This window comes from Anopheles cruzii, chromosome 3 (assembly GCF_943734635.1).
Source record: "Anopheles cruzii chromosome 3, idAnoCruzAS_RS32_06, whole genome shotgun sequence".
Taxonomy (NCBI): Eukaryota; Metazoa; Arthropoda; class Insecta; order Diptera; family Culicidae; genus Anopheles; species Anopheles cruzii.
Genome location: NC_069145.1, coordinates 19694290 through 19706908, shown reverse-complemented (window position 1 = coordinate 19706908; position 12619 = coordinate 19694290). Strand labels below are relative to the sequence as shown.

The 12619-nt window shown below is 52.2% G+C and overlaps 1 protein-coding gene across 1 annotated transcript; it reads left to right on the top strand.

Moving 5' to 3' along the window:
* Nucleotides 1-4911: 4911 nt before the first annotated feature.
* On the top strand, nt 4912-5610 carry LOC128270010 (uncharacterized). The gene has a single exon (XM_053007413.1). The coding sequence runs from the start codon at nt 4912-4914 to the stop codon at nt 5608-5610; it is 699 nt and encodes a 232-aa protein (XP_052863373.1).
* Nucleotides 5611-12619: the final 7009 nt, after the last annotated feature.

The following is a 12619-nucleotide window of genomic DNA, read 5'->3' as shown; positions in this document are numbered from 1 at the left end:
AGCGGGCAGGGATTGATGAACTGTTCAAATGCCAAAAAATGGAGGACTTTGGGTTCCGTTTTTTTGCCGGTTTCTATTTGCGCCCGCGTACTATTTACGACGAGAGTTTATTTAGTGGATATTGGCAGAGCACATAAGCGTGGCTTATTTTCCAGCATGATGTTTCCAGTCCCGAGCCACAATGCCAAACGCCACTCAAAGCCGTAAAAAACCGTCTGCCGCATCAGAGACTCGCTTCGGTTTTATTGATTTGCCGTTCCGAAACATCAAAGCCGCGTTGCGGTATGTTTCGTTTTGGGATTCTGCGTTTCCGTGTGTCAACCGATGCTCTATGTAGAGTGGCTCTTCATTTGGCGCTTCATGTTCGAACGTAGCGTGCGATGGTTGGCTTTGTAGTGCCCATGGAGCTTTAAGGAACTGTGAAGTTAAACGTGCAAATATTCAGTGGAAAATAGTGAAACTTGCTTTAAACTGAAAACGCAAACTTTTGCATTTAATCTAATCCCGTTTAATCTAAGATCTTCCGCACGGTTTAATGGAAATTAGTCACTCCAATAGCCTCCAGAGTCCATGATGATGATCAACGGACAACCACAACTATCTCCCCCGGTGGCGCACCAGAAAGTTTGAAATAAACTAAACATAAACTAAACTTTACATCCGCACACACGGGCTCACCTCCATCCATCCATCACCACCATCCTTCTGCCGATGGCCCGAAACGTCGATTCCTGTCACAGACCTGTGGGTAGCAGCACTTTTGTCCGATTTTCCAGAGAAAAAAGTTTTTGCTCGGATTTCACTCGGATGTTGCAGCGACCAACCACTCCGGGCGCTATCAGAGATTGATCCCCTCCCTGCTCGCCAGACGCCAGAAGAGTGTTCAACTCCATGTGGTGGCCGCCTCCCTGAGGGGACTGAGAACCGTGGCGACAGGACCAAGTGCGAGAGCTTGACCGGAAAGCCTCTCCACCAAAAACCGTCTGCTGCACGTCCAACTTCCAGCCCTAAAACGTAGTTCCGGCGAGCTCGAGCTCAAAAAACTACGGAACCAACTTCGAGGAATAGGAAAGATTAGCCTGCCTGGGGGCCTGGTGCTGCAAAAGCTGGGTCAGAGCACGGGGCACACAGGGGCAACAGTGGACGGTCATCTCCCATCGGAAATGGCACAAACACAAATGAATCATCACAGTCCCGCGTGCCGGGGGACAAATTGTGAACGACTATTGGGGCAATTACGAACGATGCGACGGTAAGCTGCTAGCCGAGTGACGGTCAAAGCACCAAGGAACGGGTAAATAAGAAGTGTAAGAAGTGTATAACTATATTTATATATGGCAAAGGATATCAGGAGCAGCAACACCAAGGGGAGAGGTGATTCGGGAAATCCTCCGTAAAGTGTGCGACCTGCTGCGGAACGGTCCCAAAACTGCTGGACTGCTGTCGACTTTCAAGCAGTTGAAACGCGAAACTATTAACACAGATTTCCCAACCCGGTCCGGTGCTATCCGACCGGAACGCGAAAGCTATACAGGTCACCGGCAGATCCGCTTCCGATTGATGTTTGAGATGCATGTAAGGATCCGGCGGTTCAGTCCGGTCCGGCCGACAGGGGAAAGCTAGAAAAACGAATGCTCCAAACGTGCATGCTCATCGCATGGCGGCCATTCGGGACGAAATGTGATGATAGAGCAAACAGCAACGCGCAGCAAACCGGACTCCCGCAGGACTCACCCTGAAGACAGGCTGGCCAGCATCCACATCCGGACGCACTTCCATGCTGACGCACATGGTGACGGCTTCGGAGCGGTTACGCTTCGGTCTTGGATAAGACCAAAGTTTAGGGCGATTTTTCAAGAGCAGCAGAAAAATCCTGCCACAAGCTGAGTGACAGAAAAAAATCACACACACACAGAGCGTCCTGGGATCCGTAGCGACCGTAGCTGATTGCGCATGTATTTGGCACGCAACAAACAAACAGGAAGTGTGAGCAGAATACCGAACAGAGCGGCAGCACTGGCGACCGGGCAGGCTGCGGATTGGAAGGAAGGTTGTTCCGCTTCGCAGACAATCTGTCACCGGACGTTCGATGACACTGGGCCACCAGTCCGGGCAGTCGGGGGGACGAGTTCGGACCCGTCGGCCCTCCGGAGATCGATGCCAAACTCGAGTCGAGAGCCAACATAAACCGCGCCATGAGCGCGGTTCAAGGTTCAAGGTTAGGCGCTGATGATGGCGATGCAGTGAAACATTTTATTAAGATTGATTGGAAATTTTGATCGATTTTTTTATTTCTATCCCTCGCTAACGAGCAGCTTCAATTGGCAATTCGTTGGGAGCATGAACGTTCAAGGGTTGCACGCACGCCACGGTTATTAAATCATGTTCGTCTGTCAAACCCGCCGATCCTTGAACAGCTCTTGGCGCTGTCAAAGTGTTTGTACACACATTTTGGATCGCTTTTGATAGACAACAATAAATATGTGTACGACAATGCGAAGAAATTATGGTCATTATTCCATAAAAAAGCTAGTAAATCAAGAAGCGCTCTCGAAGAAGTTCTGGTTAAATTATTGTATAGTGTTTGCTGTTCTTAAAACAATGTTTCTAAGATATTCCTTGTACCATGCATTATTGCCTCTACGATAATTAATCTCAGTTTTCTAATCTTAATCATATCAATAGGTGGCCTCCAAGATAAATTTAAAGCTAAAGGCAAGATATTGTAACTAAGGCTTTAGTAAATGAAAGACACCTAAAACAACACAACCCAATCGAAACACGCAGCCTTTGACGCGTTATTTTAATTCCCCAAAAACACGCAGCGGGACGTCGAAAATATTTTCCGACAAAAAAAACGCCAAGGTCTTCCGAGACAGAAGCGGCCGCTACAGCAGCTGTCAAAAGTTTAATAACGCTAAGTGATTTTCCAGAACCCCGTCGTGGCGGGTGAATTTTTTCATCGACCCCAAGGGACCTCACTGGGGGGGCTCACGAGGGCTGCAAATAATGTTTGCCGCAAAACGCACACACACACACACACCGAAACCGATTATCAGAGCGGTGCGAGGTACGACGACGGAACAGTCCCTCTGTCCACTGTCCGGGGTGATGCAGAAGGCAGAAGTCGAAAGATCGAATCCGATTGCAGCGTACGGACGGAGCTGCGTGTACTTCGACAATCGCGCTTTCGACGGGAATCACGCGGCCACGGCCGGACACCGGCCGGAATTGGCAACACAGTCGCGACTGCCCACTTGTGACATGAATATTAAACAGCCGGCACCGGTCGACAGTCCGGCAGCCGCGTATGCTGGCTAGCGGACGGGATGGCATTGGTTTGCGTTTTCGATTATAATTCGATTAAAGGCCCGGCCCGGCAGTACTTGGCATTGGCGTAGGCCCTGGCGCTGCTGGCGGTTCGGCAATAAGCGGTGCGACCAAAACCGGATGCCGGCCGGTGGAGGTCGGCCGGGCCTGCCGGGGCCAAGATTAATCCGCTCGAAATGCATTCATAAATCCCCACACAGTCCCCGGGACCGGAAGCTCCGCTCCGGTCGGCGTGGTCCGGCGATTTGGGTCAACAAATCATCAAGCCGGAGGAAGTCATCCCGGCTGGCCTGCCGTGCAGAGTCAAACACGGAAGCAATCATATTAAACGGGAATTTAAGTTGTCCCGTATGATGAAGTAATGCTCGTTTCGTGCGCATGTGGCCTCGGCGGACAACTGGCCGGCGAACGATTTAAGGCCATCTGACGCTGGTGTCAGTAAATTGTAACACCTTCGGGTTATTGCTAGGCCCGTGGCGGTTGATTATCTTCTGCTACGTGTGCTTGTGGCTCGTCCGTAGAGCATCCTGTCGACTCTTAACGGTTACCAAACTTTAGTTTGATGCTCGAATACAATTTTGTCCGTTCTAGTAATAAATAAGTGTTTAAATGGATTAACTAGGTGCGCCAATTAAGAGTCTATCTAGATCACGCTAATTGGATTGATGAAGCGCATTATATTTTTCATTACATAGTGTGAACCTTATCAAAAAAGCTGGTGTTCAAAGTGTATTTAAAAATAATGTTCCAGCTCATAGTCTTTCGGTACCAGCCAGCGCCAGCAGATAATAGCTCACGAGCCATAGGGGCCTACAATAAGCCAGTTAATTGAATAATCGACAACACACCATTCATTAAAAGCTTTTTAAAAGCTCTATCAAACAATTTCCTGATTAACGAACTCAAAAGCTGCGCCGAGTGCGATGCTCGCGATGCTGGAATTGCCGCCTCAATCCGTGGGCGCCATCGCATCATCGGACATTGTTTCGCTTCCAAAAACCCAATCAAGCTCCTCGCCAGGGCCGCACGTGAACGTGCCAAAAGTGCCACAGTGCACGGCCCACTCGGGTCGGGTCGGATCGGGGGTCCAATTTTCGGCCCAAAAACCACTCCGCGGCCATCCCAATTATAGCCAGCGGCACGCGGCCACCGCGGCGTGACCGCGACCCTGGGCCGTGCGGAGTTTTCGATGTTTACGAGTTCATTCGCTTCGCCCCATGGCCAGGGTTGCGCACGTACCGCGCTGGGATGGTTCGGTACCCGCAAATAAGTACTCCAAGGAAGCCAGCTCCAGGCTTCAAGGACCACGTCGCGTACGTTGCCCGAAACCGAAAATGGGTCACCGACTGGCTCACCTTAACGCGTTCTCGCAGCTTTGGCACGCGGTTTGCGTCCGGTTTGGGGTAATTGCTTTTCGGTTAACACGGCGTACGGCGGCTCCGGGGGAAGGGATAACGGCGTCCGGCGCAGTCGGAGTCGGAGTATAAAAGCGTCCTGCGGGCCGTCCAATCGATATCAGTATCGGTTATCTAATCAATCAATTAATTTCCGTCTTCACCATCAATCCGGGTCGTTAGCATCATGCATCGGACAGTGATCGCCATGTTCGCACTTCTGGCCGTGGTGGCTTGTGTTACGGCGGAAGCTCCGGCGCTCCGTTTCCGGCCACGGTTCGTGGCGCAGCGATCCAACGCACGGTTTGCCCGGCTGGAGGAAGCACCGGCAGCATCACCGCCGGCGGAGGAACCTAGCTCCGGAGAGAGTCCATCCACCGGCTATCAGTACCCGAAACCGACGTCTTCCGGTTATCAGTACCCGAAACCGGACCAAGCTTTCCCCCTGCCCGGCGAGGACGGCCCGACGGAAGTGGCCCCCGAAACGACAACCGCAGGCACCGAAGCGACTGCGACCACCAGCGCGGCTCCCGAGGATTACGAGGACTCCACGGGCGCAGCGGAAGACTCGACCAACGGTGCCAATCCTACCGGAGCGCCAACGGATGTGCCCGCCAAGGACGCGCAACGTAAGCGCCTCCAGCAGCAGGTGAACCGTCAACCGATTCGACTTACGCTCGCCCAGGCTCGGCTGGAGGAGACGGAGGCGGATCGCGAACCGACGGTTGTCAACCGTCAACAACCCGTCCGGCCCGTCTATCTCATCAATCTTCCCGAGTCCGCGCTGCAGCAGCTAATCCTGCTCAGCAACCCGCAGCCCACGCTCCAGCTGGCACCGACCACCGTGCTGCTGTCCGAGCTGGACTACGTCTACACAAAGAAGTGAGCCGCACACGTGGCCGAGGTCTTGTAATCCTAGACTCCACGGGCGTGAGAGCACCGCCCGGCGCTAGGATTAGCCAAGATTCGTCACCGTGACACGGACGCACCAAAGACGACAGGTTCCGTTACCGGTACTTGAGGCGCACTCATCAGCGTTAGGGTCTGGAGATTAGCGGCGGATTAGGTGGCCGTGCTGAAGTGTCAGGTTTAGAAGATTTTTCGCATGTTATCCATTGAATCGAATTCAAAATACAAACTGTTATCTGCACTGAACAACGTGAGATGATTGTTTCAATTCCTTAGCTTGAATGTGAAGGGGTCCAAAAGCTATTCCATCCCATGGCGCAGCTAACTGTAAATGTTATACGATTGCATCAAGTGCAGATTCTGTCGATGGGGTCACAAAGTGTTTCAGTAATATTTAACAGATTTAGTTCCAATATCTAATCTGGTCGGTGATCGCCTTCGTTTGGTTGAGAGGGTCTGTTACTCTACTTTCATTCGTTATCTGTTATTTGTTTTGTACCAGGCTGTTCAATAAGTTTCGCGGTTCGTTAAGAAAAACACAATGTTATGGTTTGAAATACACTTTACTATTTAATATGGTCTCCCTAAACATCAATACTCTTGTTCCAACGAGATTCCAATTCATAAATTCCATCCCTAACGCGAGAATCTGGAAGGGCTGCAAAATACGCTTCCACAGCTATTATGACCTCATCGTTTGAAGAAAACCGCTTTCCACGCATGATTTATTTAACGTCTGGAAACAGATGGAAGTCTTCAGTCAAAATATTGCTTACTCAGCCAAATAAGATGACTACGCCTTGTACTAAATCTCTTTCAGTCACTCGACAATTTTCCAATACGATATCCTGTATCTTTCCTACGATTTCAGATGTTGCTACTGTTTTTGGACGTCCTTGACGTGAATCGTCTTCAAGGCTTGTACGACCACGTTTAAATTCAGCAACCCATCGTGTTACTGTATCAATTGAAGGCGAAGAGTTCTTATGTACTTTCAACATTCGGAAATGAATGAATCCTTTGTTTTTAAACCTTTCAAAGAAAATTCAACATGTCGCTACTAAATGGGTTGTAAAAAAAGAATGAAGTGACGGATTGAAATAAAACTCCACATACGTTCATACGAAGAGAGTACCAACAAAACAAAAAAAATAAGCTAGTAGCTACGCCCTCTGATATAAAACCGCAAAACTTATTGAACACCCGAGTAGGTAGTAGAAACAATTGGCAAGATTTGTGTAACATTTCGAATCAGAAGCTGAGCGCGTATCGAGCGTCGTTTGAAAAGCATCTTCAACTAGTCCGCCAATGTGTCGTCGCCTGCGACAATTGCCATGACAACACTAAACACTGGTTAAAAAAATTGGTGTTTTTAACGAGTCCGTCGATTCGACAACTCACGCTAGACTGGCCAGACCCTGGCCAGGGCTGGGATTTTGGCGGGATGCCACCGCACCAGGGAGATCGGGTCTTATCCTAACCACTCATCGACATTGTTAGCTACGCCATCCTACGTGAGTATCGCCGCGCGTGACAGAGGAAAAATCAGTGACCGGCCGGCCACCAGCCCCACCGTGCGATGGTGTGGATCCCTGAGTGGATGCTCGAAGGTGGCAGCATTCTGTCACATTCTGTCAACTCACCTAGCTAATTGAAAATTGATGGTTCACCTAGCGAGCCGAGCGAAACCATGTAGCGTGACAAACAGGCCCGGGGTTGCCTCCGACCGGCAAACGTGAAAGTCATCCGTCCCGCAGGAGGCGCGAGAGCAGGAGACGCGGAGGAACGAAAATCAGCCCTCTTCGGGCGAGATTTCGGTTCCGCTCGAGTGTCTGTTGAGTCAACCGGAAGAGTGCCCTCCGACAAGATAGCGGCTTTTCGGTCCCCGCGGGGGCGCCATGTTTACAAATCGATTGAAGGAGATCGATTAATGGGGGCGGGGGGCCACTCGATGGGAAGGACGACGGGAAGCCTATGAAAACGAAGAATCTCCTCCAACAATGGCACTTGGGGTAGCAATAGCACGCCATTTCAAGCATTCTAAGGACTTTCGAACGTGTGGTGGCGGCAGCCTAATATTATTGGAGAAAATTGCTTCGCACAGTGACATCAGTGACGTGTGTAGAACGTTTCTGTTGCGGTCACTATTCGCCGGATCCGCTACAATAGTGCGTCATTAGCTTCAGGGGTTTCCATCCAAGTCTGGAACTTCCTGTTGTTCGCCGATGGCGAAATATTCCGTTGAAATCCAGGATTAAAATCAAACTGCTGGGAGCTTGCTGGTACAGTTTGCCGGCTCGCCAAAGTCATAAACACTGAGCCGTAACTACGGAGGAGCACTCACTTCGAACTCTGGCCGGTGGACAATCATCCCTGACGGTAAGCCGATGCCCGAAGACTGGCTGAAAACGTTAACATGTATTGCTGGACCCTTAGAGTGATTGCACTTTGAATACTGCACTACGATTAGTATCAGAAATCACTCACTACCAAGTAAACTTCAAGAAACCTCTTCTGGGGAAAATATGGAGAAATAGTCAAAGTTGAGAGACCAGCTCGAAACGAAACCCCTGGCCGTTTCAAAATACTCGCAACAAAGTCTTGCCACTTACGGATTAGTTTAACATTCTAAACCTTGTGTTAACATTGACAGTTGCCTAGCCGGCGGGTAAACTGTCCATTTGACTGTCGGGTGAAGAACGTTACGTGCACCTTTGCCGAAACTGCCCCAAACCCGTACGCTGAATGAACTAAATGTACCTGCCGCCAATGGTGTGCCTTTTCCATTTATGGCCATAGCTTCCGGCGGCATCAGTCGCACTCGTCCGTTGCAAGATCTCGATCCGATTGCGCATTGTCAATCATTTCGCTTGCTGATTTACGCCCAGCAGCAGCAGCAGTGCCCATCTCGCCCAACGTGATTGCCTTTCGCTACTCGAGCCGTCATTTGCATTCGGGAGCCATTTTTCGTGCCACTTCCCATCGTAAAGCGTACGGTCACGAAGCACCGTTCAAGCTGTTACAAAACCCCGGGACCCGGGCCGGTCGCCCGGTGCTTCCGGTATAAAGATGTCGGATGCAATAACTAAAATTATAATTTCAAGCGGCACCCAGTCTTAGGATTCCGCACGAAACCCACAAAAGAACGTAAACCAATCAGACCCTAATCATCAAGATAATAAAATTAATCTGACCCCCACACAAAGAGCGACACAACAGCCCGGCCCCCCATTAACTGTAGCCCCGGCTACGCGCTAAGAAAGCGGCACGAAATCCAATTCCATCGACGATAATTCAAACAGGTGGATTACAGGTTTGGCTGCGGCTGCGGCCACCGCTCGGATCGGTATCGGATGGGTCCGACCTGCCGGCCCTACGCCTGCCCTGCCTTTCGCAGGATTCCCATTACGGGTGCGTGTCCTGGGCGCAAAATCGAACCTTCCTCCCCGCTTTGAACCACCCGGGTCCGGTTCCGTTAGGTCGGCGCACCGAAATGGAGTGTCAAATAGCCTGATCCGCCATCCGGGTTATCGCCCGGATGCCCGGAATGCAGTTTCGATCACCGGCTCCGGCTCCGGCTCGTAGCGACCGTAATTTGCTGGCCCGGCCACACCGACCACGGGCCACATAATCCCGGCCGAGATGTGCCGAGGCAATCCCAGGGTTCGATTAGTGCTGGGCACGATCCATTGCCATGGTACCGGTGCGGGGGGTTTTATGGGCCCCGGGTCGGGACGACAGCATTCGAAAGTCTATTCGAAGGCACGGTGCTCGGTAATCAATCTGCAGGCTTCCGGGCAACACAATTGTTGATCCAGGACCCGAAGCCCCGGATAGCCGAGCAAAAGCTCGCAAATGTTCGCGTAAACAATGCTCGTCGGCGAGCACACGTTTGCGTTGTGGCCGGGTATGTTCGCTTTTCAGTTCGCTTTTCAGTTCGCTATTTGTAACTAAAAGATGAGCCTACAGGCGTGTAGTTAAATAGCGATACAAGATATGGATGTGCTGCTCCATCACCGAATCGAATTTACTTGGGCCACCTGACGGTAGCGGGCATTTTCCAGCTATCACTCGGACTCACAATGCTCAGGTTGCTGTCGCTCAAAATGTTTAAATATCTCACTCAACGCCCTCCGAATGCTCCGGATGGTTGCCTTATTCCGGTGGAAATGACTCGATATGGGCCGCCGAGGTCGCCGTAAACTCAGGACCTCAGAACGGCTTTGTTTGGCTTCGGTTGATTAATTCTTGGTACCTTACAACTCCCTTGTAATACCGTCAACAGTATTTGCATTTGCATGACGCACACACACACAAAGTCCGAACATAAATTGACTCAGAAAAATCTGTCCCGGACGCAAACGATCATTAATTTTCATCATCATTTGCCTCAGATTACCACCAGCAATCGGAAGTGGACTCTGCGAGCTGTGTGTGCGGGCGCTTGGGAACGGGCCCGTGTTCAATGCCGACCCAATTCCGGGCCAATAATTTAATATTTTTAAATCCCAATCCTGTGCGAATCGTGTCGTTTGCAACTTTTACTCAATTAAACCTCGCACGAAACCACCGTCAACACATTCATTTTGATAACGGCATTATCGTGAATGTGTGTACTGGGTTTTCTCGGCTCTGCGGCCACACACACACACACACACACCCACCGTGGTCATTTGTGTGATTTTTGGGGGGGTCCAGTATTAAAACATTAACCTTTTGAACCCCGCCCGGGCCGGCGGGTTTCCGGTGTGATGCGGCGTGATGAATCAGCAAACACACTACTGGCCACGGGCCGACGGGCCTGCGATTATCTCGCCATATCCGTACCATTAACTCCGCCACAGCCCGGGGCCCGGGCATTAATCTGCGGCCAGTCGGGCGACTGTTATCACCTGCCGAAAGCTCGTTCGCGGGCACCATTTTCGCAAGGAAGAGTGCCGCGGACGCGTTAGTTTTTCCGTCCCTGGGAAAACGGCGTGCCTGGCGGATTCCGTTAATCCGTTGGTCCTAAGCCAAATGTTTCGGAAATCGATAGCCACGTGTACCGTCGGCGCCGAGGCAAAACGTGGTCCGTGCAGAACCGGAGCAATCGGAGCACCAGTTCGTTGGTTATGCTATCAACGGGCCACAATCGGGCCCGCCCTAGGCCCGTTCCGGTCGGTCCGGTCGGTCCGATCCGACCAAACCAAGAGCAACCGGTGGCAATGCTGGTGCCTGTGCGGGCCACTGCTTAAACCAATTAATTTTAACCCTTTTCAATAAACCTGCGACCGTCCGACTGCTGGTCGGCTCGTAATTTGAAACGATGAAGAGCCGACGGTCCCGGCTGTGTCCCGGCTACGGCTAGGTGTCGGACCATTAGCCAACCCACCGACGGACCGAGCGAACCATCGGAACCGCAGTGGCCAATGAATGTATGTACAGTCTGTGTGCGGGGGCCACAAATGACCACGGCCAAATCTGAACGAGGGGAAAAAAGAAACGACCAAACGCGCGGAGGTTAAGACCTCGGGCGCCAGTTCCGCCAAGATGGCCGCCAACCACGACCCAGCGTACAGTCATTAGGGAAACCCATCCACACACAGCGAGTTCCTAATGAACTCCGGTGTCTGTGTGTGTGTGTCAGGCCTCCGAACGAAGAACTCCGAAACGTGCCGGTTCTGCCGCCTTCCGGTGGCGCGATTAACCCGAAATTGAAAGCCATAAAAGAAGATCAAAAATTAAATTGAATCTTGCCCGGCACGGACCACGTGTGTGTGTGTGTGTTGGGCCGGTGGGGATGGGGTTATCGCGGGGCCTGTTCCTGTTTTTTTTCCCCACAATTTTTATGTCCAGCCACCGGCCCACGGTCCGGCCCGGCGGGCGAATTTTCATATGAACCGGCCCGTGCCGAGGCCCGGACTAAAGCGGTCTCCATTAGGATTCGCCGACCGTTAGAGGCCCACCCAGAGAGACCCAGGTGTCCGGTGGACCGCCTACGAAACGATACCGATTAGAGGGCCCCAGCCGTAAACGCGTCCCGCATGCAGCGGAGCGTAAGTCTTAACCGGGGCGCCGAGGCCGAGCCCCAAGCGGCCTACGGAAGACTGCCCCCTCCGGTGGCCACTGGTTATGCGGCGGTGTTATGCCGACCGACCCAAATTGCGGCAGCTATTCCCGAGGCCGGATATGGCCTCCCGCCGCACCGCCGCCGCACGGTGACCTAACGCCGTACATGCCGGAGCACCAGCGCTAAACCAGTCCGGACCCGCATCCAGCGCCGGGGACTCATTTGCCGAGTCAGGGAGGCTGACTTTTATCAACCCACCGTGGGCCTCCGTGGACCGACTTCGCATAAACTTCACTTCTACCTTGAATCCTTGGCCCCCTCGCACGAGGCGCCTGCTACGATACCTGAAACGGCATTGAATAAAGTGTGGCAGGATCAAGTGATATCGCAGCGATGGCCTCGCCACGGGCCACGTGTCCTGCCGCAAAGCTCCCGATGGACGGATAAGGATTAGGCCGGCAATTGATTCGACGGCAGCACGAGTCCCCTCCCGGACGGGCCGACGCGCCCAACAGATCGCAGGGGGCATCGCCGACGACCGAAAATTCTCCCGAGCCAATCCTTTTCGCCCGACGGGATGCTAATGGTCCCGCGCCCACCCCGCGGTCGGTGGGATATCGGACCAGAGCCGTTGAAAGCATTATTGAAATTGCACCATTCAACCCAACGGCCCAACGCCGCCCCGCACCGGTGTCGGATCATTGAACTCCCAAAGAACCTCGCCGGGAAAAGCGGAGCTCCCAGGGAGTGGTTCGAGAGTTGTCGGAGATCAAATTAATTGTTATTTCTTTTCGGTTCGTTCCTTCCATGCGGGGAGCGCTGCGGCGTTTGCTGAGGAAACACTCAATCCCAATCTGTGGCCCCATCAACGGATGGAGCGCCTTCCCTTCCGTCATCGTCTTCGTCGTCGTTGTTCGACGATCCTAATCTTATTTGC

Excerpts from the sequence above, each read along its gene's own strand:
- LOC128270010 (XM_053007413.1), top strand. The coding sequence starts at position 4,912 with ATGCATCGGACAGTGATCGCCATGTTCGCACTTCTGGCCGTGGTGGCT.